This window comes from Physella acuta, unplaced genomic scaffold (genome assembly GCF_028476545.2).
Source record: "Physella acuta isolate Inbredline_101_S28 unplaced genomic scaffold, ASM2847654v3 ptg000102l, whole genome shotgun sequence".
Lineage (NCBI taxonomy): Eukaryota > Metazoa > Mollusca > Gastropoda > Physidae > Physella > Physella acuta.
In genome coordinates, this window is record NW_026731622.1 from 282,726 (window position 1) to 295,441 (window position 12,716).

The 12,716-nt window shown below is 34.4% G+C and overlaps 1 protein-coding gene across 1 annotated transcript in view; it reads left to right on the forward strand.

The window, feature by feature from the left end:
• Positions 1 to 354: 354 nt before the first annotated feature.
• Positions 355 to 12,716, forward strand: part of LOC131930946 (C-type lectin-like) — a 48,789-nt gene continuing 36,427 nt past the window's right edge. Inside the window, exons 1-8 of the mRNA XM_059287620.1 lie at positions 355 to 381; positions 1,928 to 1,989; positions 2,545 to 2,700; positions 2,944 to 3,057; positions 3,273 to 3,383; positions 3,997 to 4,128; positions 5,001 to 6,137; positions 7,105 to 7,290. Of these exons, the coding sequence (XP_059143603.1) occupies positions 1,947 to 1,989; positions 2,545 to 2,700; positions 2,944 to 3,057; positions 3,273 to 3,383; positions 3,997 to 4,128; positions 5,001 to 5,134 (690 nt within the window). The 5' untranslated portion in view covers positions 355 to 381; positions 1,928 to 1,946 and the 3' untranslated portion in view covers positions 5,135 to 6,137; positions 7,105 to 7,290. The remainder of the gene's footprint in view (positions 382 to 1,927; positions 1,990 to 2,544; positions 2,701 to 2,943; positions 3,058 to 3,272; positions 3,384 to 3,996; positions 4,129 to 5,000; positions 6,138 to 7,104; positions 7,291 to 12,716) is intronic.

Consider the following 12,716-nt stretch of genomic DNA (forward strand, 5'->3'; position numbering starts at 1 on the left):
AGAGGACTTTTGCTTCTTTATAGAGTTGGTTAGAGGCCACAAATCATTGATTTTACAAAGTAGAATTACGTTTCTTGTATTGGTAGAACTACTATTCTTTACTATCTGTATCATACAAACTAATATTTATTAGTTTTATGACTTATTCATAAAACAAGGAAGGTAAGAATTTTTTTTTATATTATATTATTGGTAAATGAATTAATTGAATATTTATAATTAATTAATATTGTTAATTAAATGACGTCATTCAACAAATAGAGGGCTGACATTGTTTACATTTAATTACCACAGTTCTAGAAAACAAGGCTAACGTCTAAAATAAATACACAATTTGTAACATGCAGGTGGGAACCTCATTAAAAATGCTGCGTCATTTCGGTGTGTATGACTAAATTGTGAGAGTTACTGCTTCTTATTTGGATAAATTCAAGTGACCAGCTCACAGCCAAACAACAAATAAGTTGCATCTACAAGCTATCGAATATAAATATAATTAGAGCGACAATTTAAAAATATTATATATATATATATATATATATATATATATATATATATATATATATATATATATATATATATATATATATATATATATATATATATTAGCCGTCGGTAACCGTTACACGTGAATTATAGGTCTATATATTTTTAATGTTATACGTGTTTGAGAAAAAATTAGTGGTCAAAACGCAATGTGCTTTACTACACGTTGAACAACTTTAGCGACAAAGCAAAGATATAACTAAATAGCTAAAAATCTGACACATTTAAAATAACATAGGCTATTATTCCTTTTAGAAAAATTAAAACCAAATTATAAGTTATACATTTTTTATCAACAGAATACCATATTAAATCCACACACTTTTTAATAGACTTAAATGATTCCGTTAAAAACCCGGCTATTCAATGGTCATTATGTTTTTTTATAGTAATTTGTATTAGTTTAACCGACAAAATTGTATATATTTCATAGCGTACTTCTTGATACGTATTTATAGTATCTCGATCTAAATTAAATTTGCATGAAATAGTTCATTTTTCTATACTTTATATTCTAAATTCGGAAAATGACGCTATTAGTGCTGTGTTTTTCATAGTGTAAACATGTGGCATGTGACGTCATTCTTTATTGCGTTCTTTTCACAACTATAAACACTTTTTCGGTTGTTTAATTTCAATTGTTTTTCTACATTCGAATAAGCGTTTATTTCTTTTCTTCTTTAAATAAAATTAAGGTTATACATTTAAAACATCTAACATATTATTTTCAACATAAGTTCGTATCGATTTCTCAATATATTGCTGAAAATACTGATATCGTAGCCTGTGAAAATATGTTGCGGACAGAGAGAGAGACAGAGACAGAGACAGAAGTGCGCACATGGTCTTATATATTAGGATATATATATATATATATATATATATATATATATATATATATATATATATATATATATATATATATATATATATATATATATATTGGGACCCAAAAATATTTTGCCTTTCTTTCTTGCTCCGCCACTGGTTGTCGTTACAACTTTTCGTACTGTATCAAGTGCGGTAAAATATTCTCTACATAAAGGACTAAAATATTGTAGAGAGGAGATGTACTTTAATACCAAGAACTTTTTTCATAATTTTGTTCTGTTAAACTGCTGTTTGCTTATTGAGCCTCTACTCGGCTCACGCTTGGATGGCGTCAGTGCAAACTAGATCTAAAAAGCTCTAATTGCAATGACTTTGATTACATAATTATGTTTAGAAACAATGTTTTTATGTGATCCAGATAGTATGCCATGCATGATCATTTAAGGGTAAAAAACACGTTTACTTCATTTTGAATTATTTCAAAAGTAGTGCCGTAAGTTTTAACAATGTTAAATATATTTTAGCGTTTTAATGATATTTTATTTCTCAGCGAATATCAAATAGAAGGAATGTTGAGAAAATTATTCCTGATACTGAAAGTAGCTTTGTTTGGTAAGTTAAATATATGCTATTTATAGATCACAATTCGTGCTACTGCTGATGCTTATAGCATTAATTATTTTATCAAACAGTCTTTTATTTCCAAGAACTATATAAAAAATATAAAAAACACATACGAATAATATATTAGTGATTTTTTTATATAATACCGCAAAACATGGGGCCTACATAATTTATATTGTTACATTATGTGTATGGACTAGATTCCCATCCTATTTAAACTGTGTTTTGTACTCGAGCAAATTTGCTTGGACCTAATAATGTAGTTACATTACAAGTGAGTTTATGAACATGCTTGACCAAAGCATGAGATACTACTATTACTATCTTACCTTTGAGAATTCCATCGACAAGAAATATTTAGAAAATATATAATTTGCAATTTGCATAATAATTGTGTATTGAATAGTTATAGAATTAACAAATACGAAAGGTGGAGGACACATTAATAGTTACATTTTATAAATACACCATAATTTTACAACGTTAAATTACTCTATGATCTATATTAGCATTGTGGTTTACTTGTTCTTCGTTTTTTTTCAGCCTCAGCATTAAAGTGGGAGCGAAGACAAGGAACAGATGCCTACTACTCTTATATAGATCTCACATTGAATATGCACGATGCAAGCATTTATTGTATGGCGAACAACGCAAGTTTACTATGGATAAACTCTGAGGACGAAAACTACTACATTAATGGTAGTTAAGTGATTATCGTGTTTCATTTGCTAGAGGATAACGAAAATAACTAGAGTTAAAATAAGTATCCCATAAAGCACTGATTGTGTGGATTATTAGCCAGCCATGCCTAAATCCAATGTGAAAATATTTTATATCTGGGTTTGAAACATTTTATGTAAAGCTAAGTTTACGATAACTTTTTCCATTTTTGTTAAAGCGTATTTAAGTATGTTTATCTTTGTCTCGATGAAAATCATGCAGATCGTTACAATGGGAACCCTATAAATTGTTGGATTGGATTATCTGATGAAAGACAAGAGGGTCTGTGGGAATGGTTAGATAAATCTCCAATTGTGTACTCAAAATGGTCATACGGTGGGTGTTCCTTTTAAATATTTCATTTGTTACTAATATACATCATGAAGCATGAAACTTTAAACATTTATGGTTGTATAACTACCGCCTGCTTATGTTTTGTAAACTGCAGAAGTTCAAACGAGCTAAAGACGTTGTGATTGGCCGTCTCGCTAATCTGTGTAACTACCGACAGCGGGTGTAAATGGCATTTTTATTTTATTATATTGTACTAGGGGAACCAGACGGCGATACGTACCAGAACTGTGCCGTCATTTATGGATGGAGTTCCTGGTACTCAGCCTTTTGTTCCGATCTGTTTAACTTTATCTGCAAAATGGTGGTTCGTGAGTACAAATTATGTGTTTTCTGATTTTCTATTTCTATTTTCTAGTATAATTTGTGAAGTGGCATAGTGATAAAGACTACAGCTTTATGTTCAGAGTATTATTTAGCAAACAGTTTACATTTCTCTTTATCTAAAAACAAAGTACAATTAATAATGCATACAGAATCATAAGGTAATTACACTGTTGTGTGAACGACGATGAAAGTAATGTCAAATGTCCTCCTAAAAACAGGAAGTTTGACGACCTAACCTTATATTACACAACGCCACTACTGGACACTTGAAGACTGATGATAATAACTGCGCTAAAGACTTAAAAGTCCTTGTTGTTTGATAAACAATCCATTAATTACGATGAAGTATTGTGTCACACAAAGTCAGCTTTTGACTTTTCTTAGAATCAATTATAAGTATATTCACGCTGAAACAATTATTTTTCTACCAGTTGCTCATGCTTATGCGTTAGGCTTTACGAAATTACAATTAGAAATTATTACACCACTTTTATATTTACGTGTAATAAATGAATACATAATCGATACATTTTGCATTGGAGTATGTATGTGATTGTATTAATTTTCTTATGTCCATGGTCTATAAATTTCTTCCAGCAATAGATAGTTGTGCTGATGAAACATTGAACGATTGTCAACAATTGTGTACTGACACCTACGAGAATTACACCTGCTCGTGCTTTGTAGGCTATCAGTCCCATGTAGCGGAGGGGCAGGTAATTTGTAAAGGTAAACGTTTACGTTATTCTCATCATTTGTTACCATAGGCTGTACAGAGAGGTAATTACTAAAGATAAATATACAAGATAATTTATACAACATGTTGTAACATGCTGCATATAGCATAATACATGCAGAATACTATATGTATCATACAACATTTAGAACTCCTTTGTCATTGTAGTTAACAATAGGGAAGCGTATTTTAGCTACCAAGAATAGCAGATTTAAAATATTCTCTTTGGACTTAGCGCTCTTCTGTCAATGGTGTCTCGCCTAGAGCGGTATGGTTGGAAAATGTGTAATTTGGTTATAGGATAGTTATTAAATGTGTTAAGCATATGACACATTAGAAAAATCAAACTGGAAATATTTTATTAATAACTCAACTAAAATACACATTAAAAGCTACACTGCCTTTTGCTAATATTTTAAAGTATAAAGTATTTTTAGAGCAACTTAATTATTCTAAAGAAAAAAAAAACGTGCAGTAATAACCTTAATAATCTATCGGTCAGGAAATCGTAGTCTATTATAATAGCTCTAAATCTAGTTAAATATGTATATATAGACGACATGTACTTAAAAATCACGGTATCACTTCTAATATAGGTATAATTAATTACATATATACATGTTAATTTATTGTTACATTAATGGTCATATGTTATAGCTCATTGATGATAGTAATGGGGCGTTTTTTTACGAGTAGGTGATGGATGTTGGGGCAGGTATAGCATTGTTTTACACGTTTTTGTTGAACCTACATTTTCGGCTGGTTTTGACGATACCACTATAAAAAAAGGTATCGATGTACTGGGAAATGTTTTAAATTTTTTCTGTGAATTGTTTCTTGATGTGATCTAATATTTTGTTTACAGACATTGATGAATGCTCCAATAAAACTCTAAACAATTGTCAACAAAACTGCACTAACACCAATGGAGGCTACATATGTACATGTTTTGATGGAAACAACCACACAGCGGATGGACAAGTTATGTGTCAAGGTTAATTTAACAAAATGTGTATATATTAAAAACTTAATGTTAATTTTAATATTTGATACAAAACCTATAATGTAGTATTTAGCTTGTGTATATTAATTTATCGTGAATTTCAAGGCAATGATTTTCAACTCGAATGCGTGTTTTTATTTCGTTGAAAGCCAACTGACAGATTTTTCTTTTCCTTTTTCTCCATGATACATTTCCCTTTAATACAAAGGTATTGTACTTTAATTTGTCACCATTTTCTCTTTACGTAATACATTTTAATACATTGTCAGATATCTAAAGCTATGTAAGAAACAAGCTATTGTGATTATCGTCTAGCAAGGTGATGATTGATAACATATTCACAACGATGTATATTTACACATAAACGCACACTCACGAACACAATAATGCAGTTATTAAAATGTATCTTTTATAAGCGGGAATAATCAAATATGCATAAAGGATAAAGACATATATGATTTTGGTAAGTAAAGTTATCTTTCTTTCTTTAAAATCATTGAGTATATAGCTTTATTAGAGTACTATTTATTAAGGATTGTTATATGTTTTATATATCAATGCGCCTAAGACGATGTCAAAATAAATGTATTTCCATTCTACGATTTTTTTCCCCATTCTATTCAAATTAAGACAAATGTGAAAGACATTTTTGAATTACTTTTTAAAAATCAATGCCAATTGACCAGCAAGTTGCGATGTCTCGATCTAACCTGGTGTACTTTTTTTTGTAAACCAGAGCTTGTCTTATCCAGCTAGTATCCTGTTCCCTGTATTGCGGTGAAGTAGATATAGTGTGCCGTTATACAGTTTCGACTGCCCAACAATCATTCTCTGCAATGGCAAGTGACCCCCATGTATATTTAACGATGCAACTGAGAAAACGGAAGCTAACATTTTTAAATGAACAGCGTTCAATAGAAACAGCCTAGTTGTTTTTTTACGTGCATTAAACCTACACTTGCAGCTAAGTCTAAAGGACATTACGTTGTATACCTGAAGGTGATTAATTAATCATACGCTGTAAAATAATAGCCGATATCCTAGATAGGAATTTTGTCCTTGGTTGTATCCTGTAAATGTAGCGAACTAAGAGAGAGTCGGTCGGGTCAAAGACTAAAGCAATCAGCAGCTACTTAATAAGTTGCTTTAATTTAAGCGTACCATTAAAGGTAAATGCGTTTAATAACAAAAGTAGATTATGCTAAAAACCAGTTCAGAAGACTTTTAAACATACTTAAGCGATCCTGGATTATTACAGTAGAGAAGGTTGTAAAAAATCTGTATTTTACGTTGTGAGGAAGCACTATAGCGCATTTGTCGCATCATTCTTGGAGACAGACCGCTAAATTAAATGTTCGCAATATTTTTTCTTTACATCACTCTACAGAGTGGAGCAGATTGTTCTAGTAAACAGGTTAATTACAATGATGTGATGAAAATAAATGAATATTTAATTTGTGCTCTGTTATTTCTGATTATAGTGTATTTTAGTTTAGTGGAAAACACCGAGAAAATAGTAACTGATGAATAAGTGTTTTAAGGGGCATTGTTTTACTTATGCTCATCAAGTAGTTTATAATCATTTGTCTTCAAAATAAAACAAAAACACAAAGGGATGTGTTTTTCATTTAAAAAACAAACAAACGTGATTCAAGGCGCAATATTATAAGTAAAGCCTACACTAATTTCAAATTCTAAGTTGTCAAACATGGTTTACGTTTATTTTTTAGTAGGCAAATACGGTAATAATACTGTATTTTATGACACTATGTAAAGTAAGGTATTATAAAGTATATGACATTGTATAATGAATGAATGTGCATTGTATGGTTCTATAAAGTATACTGTATAATGTATGGTACTGTGTAATATATAATCATATTTAATTATGATACTGTATAATATATGATCCTGTGTAATATTAAATGTATGATACTGTATAAAATGTTTTCCTTTCGCCTCACAGGGGAGACGACTACAACTCATCTATCAGAACCCAGAGTTATCAGTTTGACGTGTTTCGGTCTGACCCAAGGTTGTCCAGTGACCCTGGCGAGGTGTGCTACAGGCGAGTAGAACCTGTAGGACAGGGAGCGACCTTGACACAGATATGTGACTACCCAATCATGGGGAGATTTGTCCGATTTACCAAGTCCTATTTAATTTCGTAGCACACCAAGATAACCTATATATTGTTTGTTTCATAGAGGACATATTGCAAATGCTTTCTCTTAAAGTCATAATTTGTAGAAGAGCATATCTAAGTCGTGATTAATAATACAGGTATTGGAAAACGGATCTCGATTTAAGACTGATAGGCGTCATGGATACTTCATGATGACCATACGTTAGAGTAATAAAATAAAATGAGTAAACTCCAAAAATCAGGTTATCTTGTGTAGCATTTAATATTCCTCTGTTCTGTATATTATTTTATTACGCTTGGGTTGGGTGTTTAGAATGCCCATATAAAATGCGGCTTTTACATATTAAATGTGTTATATATATATATATATATATATATATATATATATATATATATATATATATATATATATATATATATATAATCTCCATTAGGTTCGGCCTGGACAACATAAATATTTGTGAGGTGAAAGTGATGATCAGCTATGCATCCTATAGGGACTACTACTTCACCGTTACCAGAAGTTTCGCCTTTTCTCACAACCACCACGACCAGCGCCCTGGCCTGCACAGCTCTGTGTCAACGACGTCGTGACAGCGATACGTGCACCGCCGTCAACTGGTTTCGAACCCCGAAACTCTGTCAGATGTTGAAGGTCAACCCACGCATCACATTTACATTATCATATGACGGCAATACAGATTTTTACATAAAGGCTTAGCTATGTTTAGATGAGAATCTGAAATTATGCAATTGTTTTAATTTAGAATTGTTCGTAACATAATTGTTTTTTTTTAAATGGTTGTAAGTCTAATTTGGTGAAAAAAACATTTTATGTATCCTTTGCTTGAGACGAGAAGTTAGGGGGGGGGGGTTATTTAGGGAAAATCTAATTATACTTGATATTTGGCAATACGGTGCTTGATGTAAATTTTTGGGATGGTGTTACGTCCCTTACATGTCCCCTGCTTGTGTGTGTGTGTGTTGTGTGCTGGAACGACAGGTACCCTCCCTTTGGTGTATAGTTGTATCCCTTGGTTGAGTGTGTTTACATGGAGCGAGAGGTGTTCACGTGAGGTGTGTCAGGTGACGGGTGTCAGAGCGTGTGCTAGTGTGTGAATCAGTTGGTTGTAGTGTGGCTGTGGACGTGGAACGTGGAACGTGGGGTTGAGATCTGGATGTGAAGTTGTGCTGTGGCTGTGGACGGGGAGACGTTGAGTATCTTGTTATTTTATGTTGTTGACTCCATTTGCTCTTTTATTATTCTTATTACTGTATACATTTATATTAAACATCTTATTGTTATTATTATATTTATATAGTGTTAGTTGTCTTTGTTTGTCGCTACATATATATATATACCCTAGATTCCAGAACCCAACATTTGGGGGCTCGTCCGCTTAGTATGGCGACTACCAGGAGTGCCAGAAGACAGCTAATAAGTGACTTGAAGGAGGAGGGAAAGCTCATCGGGCTGACCGATGACAGTTTAGCGGAGTGGGTAAAGGAAGAGTTGAGGAGAGTGGAAGATGCGAAGGTCGAGGTTGTAGCAAAGGTATGTAACCCTGTACCCCGCTTGAGGGATGTGGCGGCGATGACGGTGGACGAAGACCTGGGTGCGTATGTGAGGCATTTTGAGAGTCAGGCAAAGAGACAAGGCATTGACCCCAAGGACTGGTCGCTCCTTCTGACGGACAAGATGAGTGGACAACTGAAGACTTTCCTCGTTGAGACGGGACTGAACCTGCATCATGACTTCGAGTCAGTAAAGGTAAAGTTATTCACGCACGCAGGTTTCAACGAGGAAAAGTATAGGGTCAGATTCCACCAGCTGGTACCAACACACGACGACATGAGAAGCTTCGCAGTCAACACAGAAGCCGCGTTGAGAGCGTGGGTCCGGCAGTCGGAGACAAAAGAAACGTTTGAGGACTTGGTGAACCTCCTGATTGTTGATCGGATAAAATCGGTGGTCACATGTGATCTGTTGGAGAGGCTGAATGGTGCTGCTAAGGTAAGTGTGGAAGATAATCTTAAAGTTATTGACAACTATAAGAGCACGCAAATCGCTAGAGTGACGAGGCCAGTACACCAAACCCCTCCGTACGTCGCTGCAAGTTCTACAGCAGAGAGGATACCCTGGCAAAACAAGACACCGCGATCTCCAGGACGCCACACTTGCCCTTCCACGGAAGAAATTGAGTGCTACTCATGCGGGGGAGTTAATCACATAGCGGGAGTCTGTCCCACCTTTAGACGGGACAGGAACGAAACAGGTAAACGGCAGGCATGACTAGCTGGTGTACAGCCTATGCATGGTGTTGGGAAGGTCAGCCTGAGCAGTAAAGGTTTCACATGTGGACGTTATGGACACTATGCCAGGGATTGTCATAGCGATAGTAGTAGCGGTTTTCCTTGGAGAAAAAGGTCAGATAAAAGAGCTGTTGTGGAGTATGGAAACAACAAAAGACCTTATCGGTGCTACAAATGCAATGAACAAGGTCACATTGCCAAAGAGTGCAGTATGGATATAGATACAGGCGCCTGTTATAGGTGTAGAAAGCCAGGCCACATACAACGAAACTGTCCCAACGCGACCAGTAGAGCGAGCAACTGGCCGACTGCAAATGTACATCGACGGTCAGATGATCTCAAGTGTTATTGCTGCGGTGGTGTTGGTCACATATCACGGGTGTGTCCCACAGCTCAGCGTGATATGTTAGGAAATTTTTCCCTGCTTAAAGACTCTCATATGAGAGTGAGGTAAAGCATGAAATTTGGAGGCGTATCCTTACAAAGGTAGTGTCCTTGGTAAGTTTTTTTGTTAAGATAATTTATTCAATCAATGTTAATTTTTCTTTGTTTTTTTGTACAGAAGCTGTGTATGATGATTATGGGCTGGAGATGATTGATGTAGTTAAAACGGCTATCGAGAAGGGAACTCAGTTTGATCGCCTTTAAGGAAAGATGACCATCTATGGCGACGTACGCATCTGCCGATGGACCCTTGCACTACAGGAATTAGCCTGTACTGTGAAACATATCAAGGGAACTGAGAACTTTGTAGCAAACAATCTATCAAGAGTGTTTTACGACAACTAGTGTATATGATATTGAGAAATTTATCATTGTTGGAGATAGTATGATTATGTTAAGGAATTTACTATTGGGGCATTATAATGTGATTATATTGAGAAATGTTTGAGAAAGGTATTACTGATGCAGTATAGAATGATTATGCTGATTAATTTTTTTTATTGTGGCTTCTCACATGTATCATTATAGGTTGAGATAGTCAGACCACGAGCTTGGTGCCTGGCCGGAGAAAAACCATAGTCCACTCTCAGGACCGAATTGTTCAAGCTGGATACACGCCACACTCTGGATCAAACTGTCCAGGCTGGATACACGCCACACTCTGGATCAAACTGTCCAGGCTGGATACAAGCCACACTCTGGATCAAACTGTCCAGGCTGGATACACGCCACACGGTCAAAACGAGGCTTTCTAAGGACTAAAGAATAAGTAGTCGAGCTCGGGCACCAACAGTGGCTAATGGAACAAGAGATGTTTGATCTCTTTTGAAGAAAAAGAGATCTGAAGGTGGAGGGGAGGGATGTTACGTCCCTTACATGTCCCCTGCTTGTGTGTGTGTGTGTTGTGTGCTGGAACGACAGGTACCCTCCCTTTGGTGTATAGTTGTATCCCTTGGTTGAGTGTGTTTACATGGAGCGAGAGGTGTTCACGTGAGGTGTGTCAGGTGACGGGTGTCAGAGCGTGTGCTAGTGTGTGAATCAGTTGGTTGTAGTGTGGCTGTGGACGTGGAACGTGGAACGTGGGGTTGAGATCTGGATGTGAAGTTGTGCTGTGGCTGTGGACGGGGAGACGTTGAGTATCTTGTTATTTTATGTTGTAGACTCCATTTGCTCTTTTATTATTCTTATTACTGTATACATTTATATTAAACATCTTATTGTTATTATTATATTTATATAGTGTTAGTTGTCTTTGTTTGTCGCTACATATATATATATACCCTAGATTCCAGAACCCAACAGATGGCACGATTTACCACAATTATTGCGCCATCATTGATAGACAAACTCATTTAACGATTAACACTTGAGTTTTATATATTTAAAAAAAATCAATTTTGGAGTACGTTAACGTGTTACACATTGTGACAAACATTTATTGCATTTTGTTTATATCTAACTGCAAGAGGAAATCAAAGCTAATGTTTTGTAAGTTCTTCGATTGTCTGTGTCAGTGTTTATTGATACCCTTTCATGGAAACATCATCGATAACACAATTAACTAAGTAAGCATCATGTGTTTCATGTTAGATCTATCTTTATGGTAATAACAATATCGAGTTACAGACAAACAGAGCAACACAGCGTATAAATGTTAGCTGCCTTACGCCTCATTAAACACTTAATCAATATGTTCGCTCCAACACTATTTATAACTCTTCAAACACGCCATCTCCTGGCTTGGTAAAAAAATTTAAAGTGCCGGGGACGCCTGGATTTGATTCATTTAAAGACTATAGTAAGCTTTCTTATTCATAGTCTATTGCAATGTTTAAAGATAAATTATGCACTATAGCACTCAGAGAATATGGGACATTTAAGAGCTGGCGAATTAACTGTTATTGATTTTTTAAAAATAATTAGTAAACAGTACGTTCAGTGTATAGAATAAGTAAAAGGCAGTATTAAAAATACCTTCAACACTGCCTTTGATCAATCCCCGCTAATTATGTATTATTTTTTCCCAACACCAAAACAAAGTAATAAAAAGTAAATTCTCCCCCCCCCCTTCCCGATGTAATATTTTTAAGGGAAGTAATTGTGTTTTCCTAATTTATCAAAAATGTTAATAATTTCAGACATAGTTAGAATTTTTGTAAAAGATGATTTTTTTTTACATTTTGTTTAAGAGCATGCCGACAATTATTACTATAAGTTTGAGAAATGAAAATTGTTTTACAACACCTTCAATATTAATTTTTTAAATCATGAGTTTAGACGATAAGCACTTTAGACATTTAATACTTAACGCTATAGAAATATTATTTTTTCTTTTATGCCTTTGTAATACTTGGTTACAAACAAACAACAACAAACAACAGAATTGAACAATTTCCTTTCCACTCTCCACCCTGACTCCTGACACTTTCATTTGACCTTCACCCCTTTTACTGTCATCCTTTGCAATTTTTTATAATCATATAGGCCTACATGACATCACGTAAATATTCATTACGTACATTTGCAAAACCTTTCATTTTCATTTGATGTTCGAAATTATGTAAAAAAAATTGATGTTGATGTACTTGTTTTAAAGGCAAATAAAAGTACTTAAAAAAATTAAAAAATAAAATAAAAAACATTTTGTTTACATATCTCCATAAAAAAGAACTTTA